Source organism: Macadamia integrifolia, chromosome 12 (assembly GCF_013358625.1).
Source record: "Macadamia integrifolia cultivar HAES 741 chromosome 12, SCU_Mint_v3, whole genome shotgun sequence".
In the NCBI taxonomy this organism is placed as follows: domain Eukaryota; kingdom Viridiplantae; phylum Streptophyta; class Magnoliopsida; order Proteales; family Proteaceae; genus Macadamia; species Macadamia integrifolia.
In genome coordinates this window covers 12,923,619-12,945,966 of record NC_056568.1, presented here as the reverse complement: position 1 = coordinate 12,945,966, position 22,348 = coordinate 12,923,619, and the positions used below count along the sequence as shown (strand labels likewise).

The 22,348-nt window shown below is 37.0% G+C and overlaps 2 protein-coding genes across 2 annotated transcripts in view; one reads left to right on the top strand and one right to left on the bottom strand.

Annotated features, from left to right (window-relative positions):
* LOC122057026 lies at positions 1-2,244 on the top strand. Its single transcript, XM_042619010.1, has one exon. It carries the CDS (start codon positions 543-545, stop codon positions 2,019-2,021), a length of 1,479 nt encoding a protein of 492 aa, XP_042474944.1. The 5' UTR covers positions 1-542; the 3' UTR covers positions 2,022-2,244.
* Positions 2,245-11,977: 9,733 nt separating this feature from the next.
* Positions 11,978-22,348, bottom strand: part of LOC122057874 (chorismate synthase 1, chloroplastic) — an 11,158-nt gene continuing 787 nt past the window's right edge. Inside the window, exons 2-13 of the mRNA XM_042620215.1 lie at positions 19,891-20,041; positions 19,569-19,645; positions 19,429-19,487; positions 18,734-18,817; positions 18,524-18,616; positions 18,062-18,142; positions 15,826-15,957; positions 15,215-15,317; positions 14,933-15,027; positions 13,294-13,359; positions 12,740-12,824; positions 11,978-12,404 (exon numbers count right to left, since the gene is read on the bottom strand). Coding sequence (XP_042476149.1) covers positions 12,256-12,404; positions 12,740-12,824; positions 13,294-13,359; positions 14,933-15,027; positions 15,215-15,317; positions 15,826-15,957; positions 18,062-18,142; positions 18,524-18,616; positions 18,734-18,817; positions 19,429-19,487; positions 19,569-19,645; positions 19,891-20,041 — 1,175 coding nt within the window. The 3' untranslated portion in view covers positions 11,978-12,255. The remainder of the gene's footprint in view (positions 12,405-12,739; positions 12,825-13,293; positions 13,360-14,932; positions 15,028-15,214; positions 15,318-15,825; positions 15,958-18,061; positions 18,143-18,523; positions 18,617-18,733; positions 18,818-19,428; positions 19,488-19,568; positions 19,646-19,890; positions 20,042-22,348) is intronic.

Here is a 22,348-nt window from a genome sequence, read left to right as displayed (position 1 = left end):
TGATAAAGGTGTCGACTCGATGAGTTTATGAGATCCATCCCAACTCTTCACTTCACTTTCCCACTGTGGAATCTGGATTGCGAAAGAAAGAATTGAAAGGAGCTCGGAAGTGTTTTGAAATCTGGTGGACTCTCTCAATCTCCCACTCTTTCTCTGTAGATTGTACACGTACTAAGATGTAAGGAGGGAGAAGGATGCGGTCGGTGCTTCGAAGATGATGAAGAAGATGGTTGGAGAGTGGTACCGTTACTGGTTCGAGCCGATGCCCAGAAGGGTTCCAAGGAGCGTCTGGTTAAGCGTCCAAAAATCTCAGGGTCTCCTCGTGGGTGGGAATCACACCTCCTCCAGGTTTTGCACTCGCTAAGTCCTAATTCTTTCCCTTTTGTTGATCTCTCTTTGTTCGTTATAGTCCTCTCTTTTGAGCAAGCTTTTGATTTACCCCTTTGTGGTAAGGGAAAACCCACAAATCTCTTTCTCAGATCCTATCTCCATCGATCTGATCGGGGATTGGGAACCTGGGTTTGGGAAAGATCTGCTTTCTTATGTCATTTTTGGTAACTCAAACTCCAATCGATACTCAAAACGCTAATACGCAGAATCGAATTCAAATGGCTTCTAGTGCCTTGAGACTGCAAGTTCTTCATGGGTCTTTAGCTAGGCGGGTGCTCTTTCGCGCTTTTCTGTTCGTTTCAGCTATAACGATCATACCTCTGCTTCAGCTCCGCGATGACGAGCCCGCCCAGCTCCTTGCCGTGGTCTCTGGTGACTGCGCCCCAAATGATGATGTTGTTGTTGCTTCTTCCGATACACATTTTCTTCCTGGCGGCCAATTCCTGAAACCTATGTCTACTTATGTGATTCCTTTTATACCTTCAACCCTTTCAGTGGTGTCCTGCGAGGAAAATGCCAACTTCACCTTCCATTTGTTTAAGGAGCTAATGGGTCACCAACTGTTGCATTCTGGTGCCAAAGTTCTCTGTGTCGGAGATGGGTCGGCCTCGGCTGTCTCGGCATTGCAGAGCTTGGGCTTCTCTGATGCTCTTGCGGCCGACCGGCACCCATTTTTCTCTCTTGCGAGGAAAAGGCTCATTTATGGGCTCAATTTTCAGGACCATTCTTTCGATTTTGTTTTCTCCAGAGCTCTTGATAGGGTGTCCGTCCCTGCTCTTCTTGTGCTTGAGATTGAGCGTGTCTTGAGACCGGGCGGTATTGGAGCTATGCTTGTGCGTGTCAGTGGTTCTAACCCAAGTAGCTTGATAAAGTCTGCTACTCCTGTTTCATCATTCCTGAAAAGTTCTAGGGTCATTGATGTACGTGATTTCGACTTCTTTACATTGGTTGTTTTCAAGAAAAGATTTGATGGTGTCAATTTTTTTGAGAACTATAAGCTCCCGGATGAATGCCCATCCATTATAAACAACAAACGTTTCATGGAGTACTTGGAGCCTCTTTCAGATGAAAAACCAGTTGGAACTGGAATTCAAGAAAAAATTTCATTTTTACCCCACTTCATGGATATCTCTTCTAGGAAGCGGTTGATTTACATAGATGTAGGTGCAGGGGATTACACAAATTTCAGCACCAAGAATTTGTCCCTCCCCTTGTACCCTGCACAATCCCGAGGCTTTGATGTTTATATTGTTCATCATGACACGTCTGTCCTAGCTAGCTATGTCAAAAAGCCTGGTATCACTTTTGTTTATTACCCTGGTCTAGCTGGGAACAAGGTTACTTCCAGTCCTGTTGGACATTTGAGTCCATTGTTGGATGAAGGGTTTGATTTTCTTGTTTGGTTCAAAGAAACAGTAGCAGCTGAAGATTTTGTGGTGCTGAAGATGAATGCAAAAGGTGTAGAATTGAAGCTGCTTTTTGATTTGTTAAAAGATGGAGCCATATGCCTTGTTGACGAGCTCTTTCTTCATTGCTCAGACAGCATACATGACCAAGATGACACACATGGAGACTGTATGGACCTCTTCAGGGCTCTCCGAAGTGGTGGTGTCTTTGTCCATCAATGGTAGTTGGGTTGAACTTCCATGAGAAGTTTTCTGAATTTTTCAGCACAAATAATTATCAGACAATTCTGTTTAATTTCCTTTGAACTTGTTTCAGTTCCGAAAATATTTGTTTAAGTCCTGTTTAAGGTCCTTCTTTTGGAGGTGCAGGGATTATCTACTCTACTTGAATTTGTTATTATGCAACTATTTAATGGCTTAGTAATCCTTTATATATCTTGTTTGTTTATGTTTCTTCTTTGTTTTTCCCTTTTGCTTCTTGCTGTGTTGTACTGTAAAAAAAAAAAAAAAAATGCATGATGGGTTCTTTTTCTGCGATAACTGAACATATCTACTAGTGCTTAAATTTCCACTATGATAAATATGAGCAACTTTTTTCCTTACGAAGGTGTGGTTTACAGACTGTCTATATTTATTAGAAGAAATAAAAAACCCCACTTAGTCCTTTCCTACACAGAGGATCTAATCTTGAATGAATGATGATGTCTCAACGGTTAACATATCCATAATGCTATTCTATTTTCTAGTCTTATGAATTTCATCCTTCTAAGATTGATGCAAGAACTGATGGAGAGAGAGATGTTGGAAGTCTTCCCTCCATGTGCTGTTGAGCATGGATTTTTTGCTTTGGTGATGGTCATCTTCTAATGTCATAATCCTACTTATAACTGACTGCCATTTGAGCTTTTTAGGCGTTGTTTTTGTATCAAACACCCACACTTCCATTGTCCCTGATATCTTATCTTGGTACTTTTAGAAATCCTTGATCTCTGATGATGGACATTGAAGATTCACCTTATAGGAGTTAGACATCGTTCAAAGCTCCTTATTTGGAAATTTGTAGGTTGTTATTGGCCTCGTTATTTTTCAAATCAAGGCTTACTAGTGAAGAGGAGGTATTTTGTCTTGGGGGATAAGTTTTCGTCTTCCAAGGAAGGTGATGAGTTTCTCTGATGTAGGAGGTTGGTTTTAAAATCTTAGATTAGGGTTGCAAAAGATAGGATAGGACACAAACTTCCTTTACCATATAGGGTCTATGCTGAGAGAACATCAAGCCCAAGTATTCAGTTATAATACTTCAGGTATTAGAAGATAAGATGGTGGAAGAAGTAGATGATCAAATCTATAAATTAATTATAGCTCGTAGTATGATATCCAATTTGTATCTTTCTGGCCGAGTCTCAGTTTGTGCTGTGGTGTTTATTATTCGAGATTGGTAGTACTTAGGTAGTATGGCCTTTAAGAAAGGAAGTTTCAAAGCTCTATTCTAACTACTGTGTTGTATGTAAAGATCATAGCCTATTTAGAAACAGCAAAAGAGAGACCAACTTGCTTTTTATATTGTGTCTGTCACTACTACTGTTTTTTATGAAACTGGGAAAAAAAACGACGGAAATCTTCGTCGGGTCAACTTGGTAAGGTTTTCAAGTTAACTCGACGATGCAGTGAGTTAGGTCTTGACCCAACTCTGTTTGACCCAGTCAAAGGTTGATCAGATCGGTTGACCATTGACTGGGTCATTGACCACCTGGGCTGAAGACAAAATTTTGGCCTGGAAACTCGGGGTTTGACTTGAAGATGATAGGTGTGGATATGATCGAACTAGGTTAGACCACTTGGGCCGAATCGGTTTGGTCTGACAAACTATATTGATTTTGATCCATTTTCTTGTAACTTCAAATGGCTTGTACGGGCAAATAGTGAGAAAATTTTCACCCTAGTTTTTTGGGTTGAGTCCAATTTTTCCTGCTGTTTGTTTTGATATATTATGAGCATACTTTTGGTTAACTTTTATGGTATGTTTCGTGAAAATTAAAAGTATGGAAGTTTTGTGATTTTTATTTATATTTCTCTTAATTGTAAAAAATAAAAGGAAAACCAGCCCATATATTACTTGCATGTCAACATGTGAATTTATTTATTGGCTAATGATAGTCCATGTTTTCGTTTACATATATTTTGTTCATGTTTAAATAATCCCACTTATAAGCAAGGTTGCTAATATTCACCCACAAGTAACATTATTAAAGAAAAATTAAAATTAAAGCAAGTGAAAATAGAATAGGGATTTCTCAACTTAGAGGATGCTATCCATCCAAAGATGGTGGTATTTTTTTAAAGTTAAAAGAAATCTCGCAATAATAGCAGAAACTTGAGTGGACCAGTACATTCCAGACCCAAAGGTTGAGAATATAGTTCGGTTGATACTCTGGTTACGTTTAATGGTTAGTGATGTAATATTGGTTTTAATTACATTGATGTTACATGCATTAATTATATATTGAATGGATTATTCTTCCTTGAGTTGAACTATTAAACTGAATGTCTTTAAAAGTAGCTTGACAATATGGAGGTCTATATATGCCTCAAAGATCTAGTTTTCTATACTAGGATAACCAAATTAATAGTTTGGTATTATGCTTTTAAAGTAAAGATTTTTTGCTCTAAAAGGTATTGGATAGTTGATCAATGGTAATAGGGTGGATGAGTGTTTCATGGCTATGATCATAAGTTATAGGTTTATTTATTATGTTATTTTTGTATTCCGATTGGATCAATTCGGATTTGGTTGGGTTGGATTAGTATTGGTTTTGATCAATTCAATGCCAAGTTCTCAAACACTCCCATTGTTCTTTGAAAACTTATTTATGAACATTAATTGATAAAAATGTTTGGTTTTCTTTTGTCTTTTGGCTTATGTGAACAAGTTTGTATGTATGTCACATTTAACGAAGTGTGTTCTCCAATAAATAGATTAATTTATGACTGGTTGAACCAAGTGAGATGATAGAGTTATAAACCTTAAGTTGTTTTATGTGGCTCGACCAGTGGGAGGATAAATTCGGTATACTAGGTTGCTAGTGGGAGGATATTATTAGTGGAAGGTTAGTATACTAGGTTGCTAGTGGGAGGATAAATTCAATATACTAGGTTACTAGTAGAAGGATATATTCGGTGTACTATATTGTTTTTCATGCAAAATAACTATTTTAAGCCTTGCATTGATTTATTATTATCATGATATTGAAAAATTATTTATGACTGAAATATATAGTAAATTCATTTTCATGTCATTTTGTACTTGTTTGAAATACCCTATGATGGATAAATATGCTATAATTAAACTATCTGTGAGCTTCCGCATATTTTATACTGCACAGTACATTTTTATGAAACTATGAAATGATTGGGTAGAATCCACCAAAGTGGCACATCATATTTTTTCATAGTTTTTTCAAGCGCAACAAAGTTTGTGACATTTGCCCAAAGGTGATGTCATCCAAGTTAAAGAAAATACACGCTTGGAAATAACTGTAACTTAGAGGTTTCTAAGCCTATATGTGATAAAATTAATTGTATTTTCACAGTAAATTTGGATTTATAAGAGGAGCAATGCATTTTTAGCCCAAATGATAGAATTGTAGTTACAATTATGATTATTGTGTGTTTTATCTGCTAGATGTACATTTATTGTGTATTTTATCTGTCAGATGTATATATTAAATTTTATAACCCTGTTATTTGGTGTGTATATTTCATATTTGAGATTTTTAGGGTTACTTGATCTGGTTTTAGCTCTTAGGAAACCTAAACAGGTGTTGTTGCTGATCAAAGCACAACTGAAAGGAAATAAGAACAATTTTGTTGCCCTATTAAGTTTATAATGATTTTGTCTTAAATCCTATTCTCTAAATTATTTATGTACATTTATGCTTCATTTGTTTGTGTTCTCTCTAGTTGTGTAAGAAACACATTAAAGCATACATTTCTGTACATATATTCATCTCAAATGTGGAAAACATGATAGGAATGAGTGAAACCCACCAAAGTGGTACATTCAGTTCAATTGTGTGTTTCCTAAGGTAAATGTGCCATTTGCCCAAAGATGATGTCACCTAAGTTTATCGACAAAGTGCTCAAGAGCCATGTTTTCTGACATTGGTATTATTGAGGTTTTTGATATGCTTGATTAGTGGGAGTTTTATGATCTCATTTAATCAAAGATATCATAGTGACAAAAACCAAAGTTTAAAGGTGGTGCCTAATAAGGTTTATTGGCAGTGCTTAGCCAAAGTAATTGATGATAAGTCAAGGTAATTTGTGGTATTTCGTTAGGATTCGTGATGTATAGGAGTATTTAACCAAAGTCTGTGATTTATAGCGGTATGTAGCCTAAGTCCAAAGAAGTGGTGGTTTACCACAGGCGGTTTGCCAAAGTTTATGATTTATGATTGTATTTAACATTAATCCATGGTAGTGGTGATTAACCACAGACAGTTTACCAAAGTTTGTGATTTATGGTAGTATTTAACCTAAATCAATAGAAGTGGCAATTCGTCAGGATTCGTGATGTATAGCAGTATTTAGCCAAAGTCTGTGATTTATAGCGGTTTGTAGCCTAAGTCCAAAGAAGTGGTGGTTTACCACAGGCGGTTTGTCAAAGTTTGTGATTTATGGTTGTATTTAACATTAATCCATGGTAGTGGTGATTAACTACAGATGGTTTACCAAAGTTTGTGATTTATGGTAGTATTTAACCTAAATCTATGGAAGTGGCAATTAGCCATTGGCGATATGCCAAAGTAAGATATTAATTCAAGAAAAGAGCGGTTTACCTAAAGTTGATTAATATCAAAATTTACTACCTGTGAGGTTTTCAAGGTAGGCTGATCTTTAAATTAGGAAATATAAGGAAATTTATATTTCATGCGATTACAGGTATGATATCAATTTCTTATATATATGTTTCAAGACGATTTGGATTGATAGTTTTCTATTGTTTGTAACATTAGATAGTTATATGTCATATATTGATGTGTATTTTTTACTATTGTTCAACAGTAGAGATTATTGATTGAATCAAAGTTTGTTTGAGTTGTGTTCAGTCTTGAGATTATTTGGCCAGGTGTCAATGGAAATACATCAGTATCAGTGTGGCCCAAGTGAGAGATTGTTAGAAATTTTATGTGAGCTTAACTGATACCAATTAATCTATTGGGCCCAAACAATTATAGAACTACTCTAATTAGGAAACTCATAGCTCTTTCCATTGTAAGAGTAGAATAGGGTTTTAGGGATTCTATTATAAATAGAATACTGACGGTCCCTGCAGCTATTACTTAATGCCTTATTAGTTTTGGGAGCACGACTAGGGGTGCAACAGGGCTGGGTTGGGCTGGGTTTCTTAAAACCCTATCCCAACCCTAAGTTCCCTTAACTGGGCCCAAACCCACCCTGACCCTAACTCAAGGCCGTAAAACTTCAACCCAAGCCCAACCCTTCAAGGTTCAGCCCAGCCCATACCCACCCTGATTGGCCTTGATTTTTTAGGGCCGGACAGGGATGACTCTGATTGGCCCTGACCCTAACCTTGATTTTCCATCAATGGTTGCCATCAAGGGCCAGGTATACCCTAACCCTACAAAAAATATGAAATAAATACAAAATAAAAAATATTAATAATAAAGAGGAGATAAAAAAAATACAAAGTCACAAATTACTTGCCATGAGGAGAACATCCTAATAATACAAATAACTCCCATTGTTATATAAACAAAAAGGAGAACATTATTGGTGATTTCTCAAATGATGCAGAATGATGTCCGTTAAGGGACGAAGGCGTGACACAATGTGTACTCATACGGTGGGATATCAAAATCCTAACGGTTGAGAGTGATTAATGAAGTGATTATTAAACGTAGAACTTCTACGGTAGAAGGAAAGCGAGAGAGATTGGTGAGAGGATATATTAGGGTCTTTTTAGGTGTCAATGCCAAACAAGATCTAAAATTAGGTTAAAATCAGGTCACAACCAGGGTCATTACCAGGGTCAACATCACAGACAAAAACCAGGGCTGGGGAGGGCCAAAACTAGGGTCAAAAGTCAGGTTAAAAAGGTAGGGCTGGGTTCAGGAGCGGTTGGGTGGGCCGAAGACATCAACCCTTACCCGCCCTGACCCTGACTTAGGGTCAGAAATTTCAGGGTCAGGCTGGCCCTCAGGGCCAAAATATTCGGGTAGATCCCTATTCAGGATTAGGGCAAGCCAAGGGTAGGTTTGGGTCGTTAGGGCCAAACTTGCACCCCTAAGTATGGCTTTCTCATAAAAGCAAGTGCACAGAAAGAGAGAAAACCCTAAAGTAAGAGACTGCAAAAGATCTTAGTAGAAAGACTCCATTTGCGTAGTTCATCATTGTCATCTTCGTGGGAGTAATGTTTAATCACATGGGATAAAGGTTCATGATTTAGGCTCATGGGACTTCTAAACTTACACAGATATTTCTCTATTCCCATTTATGATTCATGTCATGGATGTCCCATTGATTATTATAGATATGATAAATCCATATGGTTATGTATTTTAAGATCTATGAAGGGAATACTTTATTGATCTTAGTTTAGGGACTATACCCATGGTTAAATCTTTTTTATGATTCTTGTATTCTAAATATTATAGAGTTATTCGTATGTTTAATATGATAAAGGATCCCCAACAATTTTTTTTTTTAATTTTTCTTGATTATAACACCATAAGGGTTGGCTCTGAAAAAAAGGTGAAAAATGGGTCAAAATCTATATGGTTTGCCAAAACAAATCGGTTCGGCCGAAGTGGTTTAACCCTATTCGATCATATCCGCACCTATCACCTTCGGGTCAAACCCTGAGTTTCTGGGTCGGGTATCCAGGTCAAAATTTGGTCTTCGACTCAGGTGGTCAATGACCCAATCAACAGTCAACCAATTCGATCAACCTTTGATCGGGTCAAATAGAGTTGGGTCAAGACCTAACTCACTGCATCACCGAGTTAACTCGGAAACCCTACCGAGTTGACCTGACGAAGATTTTTGGATTTTTTTTTCTCTCCTCTGGCTGTCGGTTTCCGATGGGACATGCAGATGCGTCCAAAGGTTTCTGGCAACGTGTGGCATACCGTCGCAACTGTTTTCTCGTCCTCTACAACTTTCGTGAAGAAAGTTTTTCAATCCGGGACCTTTAAGTGATAATAAAATTGTAATTTCCATGATTTGGGACCCAAAACCTACACAAAATCAAAATTTTTTTAATTTTTTTTTATTCTAACACCATAAGGTTGGCTCTGATACTAATTATTGGGGATCCTTTACCATATTAAATATATGAATAACCCTATAGTATTTACAATACAAGAATCATAAAAGAGATTTAACCATGAGTATAGTCCTTAAACTAAGATCAATAAAATATTCTCTTCATAGATCTTAAAATACATGACCATATAGATTTTCCATATCTATAATGATCAATGGGACATCCATGACATGAACCATAAATAGGAATAGAGAAGTACTTGTATAAGTTTAGAAGCCCTATGAGCATAGATCATGAACCTCTGTCCCATGTGGTTAAACATTACTCCCATGAAAATGACAATGATGAACTACGCAAGTGAAGTCCTTCTACTGAGATCTTCTGCAACCTCTTACTCTAGGGTTGCCTCTCTTTCTATGCACTTGCTCTTGTGAGAAAGTTGTGCTCCCAAAACCAATAAGACATTAAGTAATAGCTGCATGGACCGGCAGTATTCTAATTCTAATATAATCCCTAAAACGCTATTCCACTCTCACAATGGAAAGAGCTAAGAGTTTCCTAATTAGAATGATTCTATAACTGCTTGGACCTAATAGATCAATCGGTATCAGTTAAACCCACATAAAAGCTCTAACATGTACTTCACTTCTCTGCAAGAATTTGATATTATTTTGGGAATTGTTATTTTTGAGTTCAACATCAAAAAAGAAGGCCTAAACAGCCACTCCTTGTGGAATCACTCATGCCAGCCTTTTAATAGATATGTTTAAAAGTAAAAAAAATATCATAAAAAAATCCTAAAACTAGGAAAAATATAGGTCAGATTCTTCTATAACTATTCATAGCTATACCTTAGCACCAAAGAAGAGCTTGAACCAATTATGTCCTGCTGGCTTTTTACCACCAAATTATTCTAGGTATAACCCTTGCATGTTTAGCTCCTCCAATATGAATTATATCACCCCTCCAATACTCCTTACTCGTGCATTTAGAAATCTTCAATGTACATGTTTGATGCCACCATTAAACTATTTTTTCTCAGCTCATGTGTTAGAGCTATTCCTAAATTACTTTTAATGTGTACATTCTTTATTTTATCTTTTCTAGTTTTATCACTACACAATAGCAACAACTTTGTATCATACTAATTTTAACTTATATTTTGTTTCTTGAGGATCTAATATTTTAGTTGCATACATCATTACTGGTCTTATAGCTATTCTAATCAATTTTTCTTTGGGTTTTAGTGGAATGCACAATTCTAAAAGAACCTCTCCCTTTCATTTACCCAATTCTGTTTTTTAGGGTAACATTTCTCTCTCTTTTATTATTATTATTATTATTATTATTATTATTATTATTATTATTATTTGTAATTGAATCTAGGTATGTATACTACTTATTACTTCCTCACTCACAATTTTTAGTCCTATCTTTAATGATATTACACCTATCTATCTATATATATATATATATATATATATTCCATCTCAAAACCTATTGATCCATCCACCGAATTTACATCGTCGTATATTGTTAACAAAAAACATACTAGTTATTATGAGACAGAAAAAAAAAATCTATCTTTTGATGTAACCTTTCCGGCGAAGCAGCTTCATAGGTTTAGTTTGGCGCTTGAGCTGGCCAAGGACAGGGTCGGCATCTCGTTTGATTCGTCCAAAGGGTATGTAATTAAATTACATTTTTTTTTTCAAAGTTTTAAAGCTAATGGTTAATTTCTTGAGATAATTACTGCTTCTCCAATGGGTCTTCCAGGGATTGGTTCGATCTGATCAAAAGAGTTTCGGATAGGGTGGTGGAAATCTTGATGGAATTGGAGGCGACAGGAGAAAAAAGTTACCAGCATCATGAGTAGAAACAGACCATTCTGGTGTTAAAATTTTGGTTTACAGAGAGGGATGGAAAGCAGAAGGCCCTTGGAGTGCGAAAGTGCTTCTACACCCAATAAGAAGCTTAAGGAGGACAACGCCCCTTCTATCTTCTTCTTCCCTTTTTATTTTAATTTATTTTTATTTTATTTTATTTTATTTTATTTTTGTTAATATCAAACACAAACATGTTAGGATTTTTATGTGGGCTTAACTGATACCTTTGCCTCTATAGCTGAGGCAACTATGACAAACGGTAGATCAACCACTTCCACTCATGTGAAATGCTGTACTCCCTCTATTCCCTAATCTAATTTTTCGTCGTCAATAAAAAAAAAAAAAAAAAAAAAAAAAAAAAAAAAAAAAAAGAAAAAGGAAAGAAAGAAAGAAAGAAAAAAAACCGTTTGAATGTTTGATACAAATAGATGGGACTTCTAAGCTAATCCTTAAATGCAATCCAACTGTAATTTAAAATTCATTAGTTTGTCCATGACAATTCTTACATATTTATCATTAATTAATCCGTAGACCGCTTTCTTTTCTACGGTCTACCAATCTACTTTAGATACTCTGCCATACGTTTTTATTAAATCAAATAAAAATCATTTGGAGTTATATCCTGCTTTTCAAATCTATCCATTAATCTCCAAAATAAATGGCCTTAGTTGATTTTCCTAGTACAAATTCAAATTGGTAATCCAAATGCTAATTTCCTATCTCAATTGGTTTTCAACTGAGAAGGAATTAAAACATGATCAAAATCTGGGTATGGGAGTTGTAAAGAAAACAATAAGAATGAAAAAGGGCTGATTTGGTACAAAGCTCAAGCTATCAGCTTGGTGGATCTTGGATCGTCTTTTTTTACTCTTTCCATAGGAAACAAATAGATGATTATAGAGAAAATGATGTACATACTGCCAGTAGTACATGCCCTCTCGGACTCTCTCTCCTACCTGACCATAAGGAGATCTGTATTATATTATCAATCTAATTTTCTGAGACATAGATTACAGCATGAAAGCAGACCTGATACATTACAAGCTTTAATTTTTAAATATTTCAAATATGATTGTATTCAACAAAGCAGTAGGAACACAATAGCAAAACATTCAATCTCTTCTCCAGAGAATTGCGGGTTGGGATGGGGGGAAAAGGAAAAAGAGCACTACACTGTTCAATCTCAAAACCATTTACAAACCGATACTATAATATACCTACGAAATGACAATTCTTGGAAAGCTGAACCAGAGAATTAAGTAGGCAGACTGCTACCATTTTGCAACTTTCAAATGGAAAGTCCAGCATGCTCAAGCCTTGGAAATTCCAAGGGCTCTTGTAGGGCCGGGTTAAAGGGAAACAACCCGCATTGTGCATGCTGTGCCATTAGTTGATCCACGAGCACCAGTGCCACCATGGCTTCCACCATCGGCACCGCTGCACCACAACCACCAAACCAACCAACATGAACAATTAAGGATAACAGAAACTGATTCTTTTGGAATACAGAAAAAATCAAGAACAATGATCAATAATGAATTGGGGGTAAGGAAAGTAAATAACAGGAATCAAACAGGGATGAAAGGATGAAGACACTAGCTTGCTGGGTTTGAAAAGCCCAGGAGCTCATGTCCTCGCTGGATTCAAGACCCACCTTTAACCACCAACCAGATAAGCAACTAAAACACAATTAATACAACTTTTTGTTTACTCATAGGAAGAACAAGCAATCACCAATAAAAGGAACTTTTATCTACGAAGAACAAAAATACCTCTTGGGACAACACAAGGATCATGACGTCCTCGTGCTATAAGTTCTATTTCATGTTTATCTCTAGTCACTGTATGCTGTTTCTTCTGCAAAACCATTACATTGCCCAACAATCATATAATCAATATCAATAAATAAAAGACGAATATGAACAATTTTGAGAGGTACAAGTAGCCCAAAACAAGCCAGAAATTCCTTTTATCTATGCTCTCTAACTCAATATTCATGCATGTGAGGCTAGGCAGAGTGTCCAGTGGCATGACCCATATATTGTCCAACACCTGCGAGGTCTTTTAAACCCAGTACTTAACTGATTAGGAAAAGGGAAAGGGAAAAGAACCAATACTATGTTCCTTGTGGATGTGTAGATTGCAGAAAATTGAGTCTCCAAGATCTGGAGTCATTGGCCCATATGACGAGAAAGCTTGCATAACTGGGAGAACACATGTACCAACTGAACAGTGCCTTGCTGGAACCACAAAGTATCTGACTCCTACTTAAATAACAGTCAAAGTTCAAGGGAAACAAAACAGTTCACCTGGAAATTAATCTTACCCCGATTGTAGATGTCGGCTTGAAAGCTATTCTCATGCTTATGATCTCACCATTAGATATCCCTCCCTGCTCATCACAACAGGAAAATATAAGTGCAATTATATCCAAAACAACCACTCCCCACCCCCCTTGGACCCCAATTGTTTTGGTGGTAAAATATCTTAAAGGAACTGCTTGGAAACAAGTTCGAATGGAATACATATCATAGAACAAAAAATGTTTTACTGAAATAAAATACACAAAACTAAAAAGTGAAAATTTTTTATTTCCCAAATGTTTTCCAAAGAAATTGGAAGTATCTTGGTCAATGATATATGATGCAGATAAAACATAGAAGTGAGCTTATTTTAAGGGAAATATGCCTTGGGTTGGGTTCTATATATGTTGGGTCATTGGTCCAATGCTTTTTTCTTTGTAGTAGCTAATAGGTCACTTTTATTGGCCTAAAATAAAGGTAGAAGGTAGGAGCATGATTAGTTCTTCTAATTAGAGTTTATTTCTTTATTTTAATTATTATTAAATTGTTTTAGTTAGGCTGGGTCTCTATGAGTCCAGACTTATTTTAAGCTGTTTTCCTTTACTTTATGCAGAGTTTTAGTTAGTTAAGACCATTTTGCACCAAGCTATTGGCTGGAGAAGTTTTAAGCTTATTTTGAGTTTGCTTTTGAGTTTTTTTCTTTAAAAATATGAAGGGCATACAACCTATAACTTTGGTTTACCGCACTTTTGGTTTTTACCAATGTTTTACCATTATCAGATTTATGAAATTTTCAGAATTGAGGAAAAAACCCCAACATTTGAAAGTTGAAAATTGCCCATACAACCAAAAATCCAGTTTTGGGGGGTTGACTTTTCATCCTTTTGGAATTTAATTTTAAAATTATTTTTATTGGATTTAAATAGGGGGTATTTGCTTATTTATGAATAATATCTAAGGTTAAATGATATTTGGCATAAATAAGTTCCAAACTAGGCAAGGCGACAGTTGCCTAGGCCCTAGACAAACCGCCTTGACGCCAAGGCGACGTTATGTTGGATCCTTACAATTAAAAAAAGTACAGGCCAAAAGAAATGGAAACTATATTTTACAAATAAAAAAACTGATTTCAAGGAAAAAAATTTCCCGTTGGAACATAATGGAGCATTGAAGGAAGGCAATGGAAAATATGCAGAAAACCTCTCATGAATTGAACCCAATTAAAAAAAAATCCACTATTAGATTGCTTTGTATGCCATACCCAATAAGTGTTTATTTTTGTCAGTTGTAACGAGTCCATTTTAATAAGGTGCAAAAGTTGGAGTTAAAGTGTATTTATTTGGATTTTGGTTTTTTGGGGGTTGCTTTTGTCCTATAATCTTGCCATTTAAAATGGTTTCGGAAGGGATTGTGATTTATGAGGAAGACTATATCATCTATGGGCTTCATAGAAAAAAAAAAAAATAGAGATTGTAGTTTTAGATTTCTTTTATTGATGGGTTTTTAAGATATATTCTCAAAAATAAAAGAATGATGGGCATGGCAGGGAAGGAAGGGAAAAAAGAGGAAGAAGAAGACAACAGAAGGAAACACCGCTGATGCACACAGCCACCTTCCCCATCCCCCCAACCACACATAGAGAGACAAAGCGAGAGAGAGAACCTGTATTCCTCCAGATCGATTTGTTCTTGTCCTGATTCTTCCAAGCTCGTCTGTATAGAATTCATCATTATGTTCACTGCCAGTAAAAAATGTACCTGCCAGGATACGCATCGAAAAACATCAGTAAAACATATGCTCCCATTAAATAGAAGAACTTATTTGATTTTACGGTTCAAATGACCAACCCTTGATCATTTATTTTCAACTATAGAACTTGATGAAATAAGTAATTCTTAAAAAACAAGAGGATCCACTATGAGGAAGTACTAACTATTTCTGTACCTGCAAATCCACTCCCAAATTCAAACCCCTTTGTTGCAGGCAATGACAAGGCAACTTTAGCCAACTCAGCTTCGAGCTTATCAAAGACAGGTGAACCTAGCCCCTAACACGAGAGAAGGAGATTATCTTCATTAATTAGGAAATGCGGCTAGAGATAAGGAGGTTATCTTTGTTAGTGAAGGGTTGCCATTATAAAATCATGCAGCACAAAGAACTTGGGCAATACCTCAAAGTCCTTTTTTTTAGTGACTAGATTTAAAATTTCATGAAAGAGAAAGTAGTGGTACCATGATTGCAATGGCTTTGTTTTTATGGTGCCAATGTGCCATAACTCGGTAATATTATGACAAATTTAGGAAAGTAGTTCAGATAACATGGAAACGCAGGATTTTGAAGAAATACCGCATACAAGCAAATCTATCCATAAGTAAATGCTGGAAAACCTTAAAATTTATGTGTATAAAAAATTAAAATGATAACTTAACCCGAGAAGGGGGGGAATTTGTAGGTGCATCACAGAGGCTGTCGGCTTAGCAATTTAGTTGAAAAACCTGGGGTGGATTTGGTAAGGGAGAGGCAAGATAGGGGAATTGAATCAAGTTGATTCTTACTCGGGGGACGTTCCTTGCAATGCACGTCACAACCCCACCAACAGAGTCACCTCTCACGCGAACAGCATCAATGGCAGCAATCATCTTCTCAGCATATTCTGGATCTGGGCACCTGACAATATTACTTTCTATCTGGTAATGTTCACATAAAACAGATGGTTAGTAACCGGAAAAAATGAAATGCCAGCAACAAACTTAGAACTAAGGGACTTTTGTATGTATGTCCTTATACCCCAAAATAGTTACACAGGCCATAAATGCATATGCCGTGTGCCACATGCAGTCTCTCTCTATCGTCTCGTATGTAACATTAGATGGTCATGTTTGGGGGTGGACAATTTATCACCATGGTGACCCCAAGAAACCTGAGAAGTAGATAAATCCTTAGAGAACAAGAAAGATGGGTGGTGCTAGCTCCATTCACAATGGAGACTATGCTCTATATCGGTGGAAGGGCCCACGTCAATGCAGGGTGGAGCCTAAAACGAGTGCAAGCAAAGAGCGCTTTACAGGAATGTAGGATCAGCATTTTCTTGGAAGATATCGTCAAATTTATACCATTCGTTACAAAAAAAAGGGGCACCCAGTGCACAAGGCTCCTGCCACTGTGGGGTTTGGGGAGAGTCATAATGTATGCAGCCTCATGGCCCTTACCCCACTAAGCCCACTTCATGGAGAGGTTGTTTCCTTACTTAAAACCCATGACCACTTGGTCACAATGGAGCAACCTTACCGTTGGACCAAGGCCCATCCTTATTAGTAAAAGTAAAGCAATTGTAAATATCTGTATTGATAGAACCACACGAGCTATATAACTGGTGACATTGGTTTGAAGATCTATGAGGTAGGGTTGTCAATAGGCTGGTTTAATCCAGTTTTAGTCGGGCTGAATTGGTTTTGTTCTGGTACTGGGTCATGCCGAATCAAAACCTGTAAGGTAGAGTTTGTTTTTCATTCCCTTAATGGGTTCAATATCAGTTTTCCATATAGTGGATTCTTTAAAAACAGAATAATATATATATATATATATATACATTCCTTCTTTTTTTTATTTTTTATTTTTTTTTATTTTTATCAATTTGGTTTTGGGTTCGGTTTTCATTCATAATAATAAGCTGAACTGGTAGGCATTTGATCCGGTTCGGGGTGAACTGGTGCATTTTGGTTCGGTCCAACCAGTTCGGGCTGGAATTTGACATCCCTAATGTGAAGCTTATTCCCTAGGTTTACTTTTAGGCAAGCATCAAGGAGAATTCCCAGGGTTTAAGGGCCAATCCTCGAATGTGATACACATTATACAAATCTGGGGTGCAACTTGAGCCACACTCTTTTGGACAGTAGTAGAAGTTTTGAATAGGTCCAAAGCCTGAAGCTGGCCCAAATGTAATTCAAATATGAATCCAAATTTCTCATGGGCTGGCTTGAGTCGGGCCCCAAATGCAAATGCCTCGGGCCACTAGATGTTGAAGATCAAATGCTTCAGTTAATATATATTTTCCTCGATATCTATTCTTGTTTGTTTTATATTTCCTTTACATTTTTGCATTTTTCTCATCTATATAGGGTGTGCCCAATGCATGAGGCTCCCGCCACTATGGGGTCAGGGGAAGGTCATAACGTACACAACCTTAACCCTGCTTCACGGAGAGGTTGTTTCCCGACTCGAACCTGTGACCACCAGGCCACAATGGAGCAACCTTAGTGTTGTGCCAAGGTCCGACCTCTCGAATTTTCTCATCTATATGTATTTATTTAGTTTCAAAGAACTATGCATGTTAGGATTATCCTCATCACCACGAGGCTTACGATGTAGAACACTTAACTTCATGCCTTGGCATTTAAAAACAGACTGTTACATGAATTCTGCAAAATACAGAAATTACATGCTAAGGCTGTGCCTTAATGGCTTAAAGATAAGTGACCAAACTGGTTTCTTTTCTTCAGATCTTTTACAGGAAATAGAGTTTCCCTGTTTCAAAGCTTATTTCATATAATCTAATGATGTGGGTGCGTCTCCTGTTAAATATTAGCCAACAGCAACAGGAACGGTAATACCATATAATAGATTTCTCCAGCTATACATACTCAAATTCACCTATGGTTACCTAAGGGTTATGTGACATCAACTGAAGCAAGCACCGATAGACAAAAGGAACTGGCTTGGCTTAATAGGCATTTCTTTGAAAGAATTACTGCAGAAACCCTAAAACCCACACCGTTAAGTCATTAACCATACCTGATCAAGTGTCAAGGTGTCATGGTCAACCAAACCTTCTGGAAGTACAACTTTGTGCGCTTGAGAAACATAAGCAAGAATCTGAAAAGAAATTACAGGCATCAAAACATATTAAAAAAAATCATTGGAGAAAATCTATGCACAGGTGTTAACACAAGTCTGCAATGCTGTGTGTGGCTTTTCGTGTGTACATTTTGTTTGTTATTACAAGCAAAAGAAGCTTATATGCACCATTATTAAGTACACAATAAATCTACAATTAGACACATACACAGTAAGAACATTGCTGCACATTCTAAACCCGTACAAGCAAAAGAAATAGGCATGCAGACATCAACAGCATCAACTTGATTTACTTAAAAGAATTTTTTGTTCAACATTTAAACTCAATACAAGGTAAACCGTGAATGAAGGAAAATAAATATTACAAAGAAAACAGTAAAACCTTGACAAACGACTAACCTCAGTTCCTGAGAACTTCTTGAGAATTTTCTTTGCTACAGCTCCTGCTGCAACTCTTCCAATGGTTTCTCTTGCTGAAGATCTCCCACCACCCTGAGTATTCATTTCACAATCATGTATATACCGAAGAAATTAAACGTTGGTTAAGGAACACAAAATTTTCAAGAATTTTTTATGCACCACTGCTTTCTGATCAAAGAATTCAGTTACCTGCACTGATCGCACACCATACTTGAAGTCATAGGTAGCATCTGCATGAGAAGGTCTATAAGCCATAGACATCTCGCTGTAGTCCTGAGAATATGCAGCAAAAGAGGAAATAGTTGACACTTTACAAAAAAGGAAGAGGAGAAACATTCAAACACTTGACATAATCATAGCAAAAATAATAAATAATTTCAATAATTTGGCTATGAAGGCTTGATGAAGCCTCGGATAATTGGGTGAATATGGCTCAGCCTAAATTTTGCATGTCACTATGTGTTTGTATATGTGACAGATGTCCAGGCCAATTTAAGGATCCTAATGTAGCAGGAAAGTTTGATGCTCAATTGTAAACTGAAAAAAACAAAGACCTCCTATTCAATGTAACAACGTTTTAGCAACATAGTTTAACATATTTTACTTTGATCTAGGTAGCATTTACCTATGAATAAAATATTGAGGTTTGCCCACCCATATGCAATATTTTACAATTAAGAGACAATCATCAAGAGGTGGAATGGTAATTGTTTTGATTGATGAGCACATGCCCCATGCCCATGGTACTTGTACCAGGAAGAAATAAATAATAATAAATAAATAAATAAAGAGTGCCATTTCTCACTCAAGCATCCACAATATGTTCCTATTTATATTGATTTCCATGACCTATATTACATATGCCCATGTATTAAACTACTCACATGTCCTCTCTGATCAGTATTTGGCACCTGGACCTGTATTGGGGACCCACTAGTCATCCCTGCATCAAGCATATCTTTCATCAATCATGTGCCCTATACAAGCCATCGCAACTAGTAGGAAATGACAGGAAAGATCTAACCTTCAGCAACTCCAGAAATTATTTTGCATGTATCAGTCTCTTTTCTTGGAGTAGTTATTCGGCTCTGACCAGGTCTCCTGGATATAAAAATGAAAATCACATCTCACAACTTGAACTGCCAATCATTTATGTATAATTACATATCTACATGGTTCCGAAGAAGCACCAGTTAGTGATATATGATAAGCTACATTGACTGTAATACTATTTTCCGGTTCCTAGACAGCAACAAGGGGAAACCATGTATGCAGAACTATCACAACCGTAAACATCTACATGGGACAACTTGAGGTGAAAAGTCTCTGAGTACTAACTCAATTACCTTCTGTCAAGATCTGCTTGCATATCAGCTTCGGAAAGGGGAAGTCGAGGAGGACATCCGTCAATGACACAACCAACACCACCTCCATGAGATTCTCCAAATGTCGTAACACGAAAATATGTTCCATATGTACTGCCAACCGCCTGAACCTCTGTTACTTGGTAGAAAAGTGTTTTAGAATTTAAACCATTCAAACATAGAGATCTTCTCTTTCAAAACTATCATATTAAAATAGAAAAGAAAGAGAAAAATAAGTGAACAAATTGATAGGGGGTAAATCAAACAATCCATCAAAAAGCAGAACATGGTCGACTGGCAGGTTAACAAATTCAGAAAGCACCTACTGCTTAATGGGTACCACATGGGAAGCAGGAAACTTGAGTATGTAAAGTCAAGCAGACAACAATAAGGCACTGTTTGATAACGTTTCTACTGTTTCTGTGTCTAGAAACAACAGAAATGGCTTTTCACGTTTCCGAAAACAAAAACGGATTTTTTGGTGTTTGATAAACCTGTTTCTCGAAAAGTTTTTTTGCAGACATAATGCCACTAAAAAACCCAATAGTATCATTGGATGCCCAAAAGGGAGAGAGGGTTCGGTTGCCTCTTTTTAGGTTTAAATAGTTGAGAGATTTATCGGGCACAACAACCTTTTTTTTCTCTCTCAAATTCGTTTCTAGAAACGACGAAACCAGTCTGATTTGTTTCGTCAAAGTCGTTTCTAGAATCGTAAATAAGCATTAATTTTTAATTATGTTTCTAAAAACGGGTGAAACAGAACAACTTTATCAAAAGCTTTTTAGGTTGTTTCTCCGTTTCTGGGAACAAGAAAACGCAGAAACGACAAAAACAAAACATTCTCAAGCGGTGCCTAAGTTTGTAAACCTTTACTTTACAGCCTTTTCTCCTAGATTTTCCCTAATAGTCATGTTGTATGACCACCCAAATGAGATACAATGGTAGGCTAGTTGCTACCATTTGGGGGGGAATATCAAGGTGGTGGACGTTGAGCCAATTCAATAATTATTTGCTAATATGTGCTACACTGCTTAATAGTCTACAAAGGACTTTCATCAACAGACAAATCGACCATGCCAGATACTATTGGCCCCTGGGATGCCAGATAACGCCAACCTATGTGCTAGAAGCGAAGTTTCCAGAAACATTAAATTGGATAAAGAATATTTTTGCAACATTGAAAATTCAGGTTTTTTAAAATCTAAGGATGATAATATACACCAAAAGGTCATATAAAATAATAAGTGATGGATGAAATAGAAAGCAGCAAACATACACGAGTTCAGCTTCTTGTAGAAGGAAACGAAGGGGGAAAAAAATCAAAGTAAGGCAATTTTTTTCAATATTTAAAACTTTAAACTAAGCAATACATTTGACAACCAGGAATCAGGACTTAACGTAAGCTCGAGAATTCAGGCAGATGAAACATCATGTAAATCTGAATACCCAAGCAGAGAACTACTCAATTTTACTAATCCTTATCCCAGTTACTTGGTTCAACTACACAATCATGTTCTTCAACTTTACCTAGGGCCAGAGGACTAAAACAGAAAGATGAGGCAACAAAATCAACTCATATCAAATGCTCTATTGACAAAGAAGAAAACACAATGGGAAACTAAGGAGGTTAAGAACAGCAACAAGAACAAATGCACCCACAGTAAAGCTAACCTTCCCTCCGCAAACCCAACAGGAAAGCTGAAGGAGTGACCAACCATAAATGATCCCTTGATATCATCACCCATGGGACACAACCATAACATCTTCAACTAGGCAAAAAGACAACCTCAACGCCATTTTCCAAGATGGCTACAAGTCACCAGGCAATGGCATTGTGGGTAAGCTTAACAACTCCATAGGAAGGTATAAGCCTCTCATGGCATGGTTCAAATCTGCAACTACACTGCTAGGCAAACATGAAATCTCTTCCCTAGTACATTTCCACAAGAGGTAGCCAAAAATGAAAGGAGGAAGGACGGAAGTGCTTGTACCCCCTATGTTCTATAGTAAACCAACCATTACAGACACTGCAAGTTGCATGACATGGTTAGCAAAGCAAGATGGCTGTAATCCAAAATTGGGACAATGAGAGCCGCAACCAATTACTTGGTTTTATTGACAAGTCAACATTCCCGTCTAAGGGCTCTATACACCTCCTTGAGGATAGTATGCGGAAGCGGAAGTGCGGAACTACATGATGGTTTGCCTGAGGATTCAATCTGAATTCTGTCCATCCCGAATGGCCCCCCCTCTTCTATCCCACAGTGAGCCCTCTCCATTTCTAACACCTTTCTCTCCAGCTTCACAACAGTAGCCAAACAACCCAACTTCCAGTTAAGGGGGGCATCAAAGCCATTCCTGAGATCAATTAGCTACTACCATCAATGAGTCCATGCCCTTATTCCCTTCCCCCACAACACCCCCCCCCCCCCCCCAAAAA

What these genes read in the sequence shown, in the direction of transcription:
- LOC122057026 (XM_042619010.1), top strand. Translation starts at nt 543, where the DNA reads ATGTCATTTTTGGTAACTCAAACTCCAATCGATACTCAAAACGCTAAT.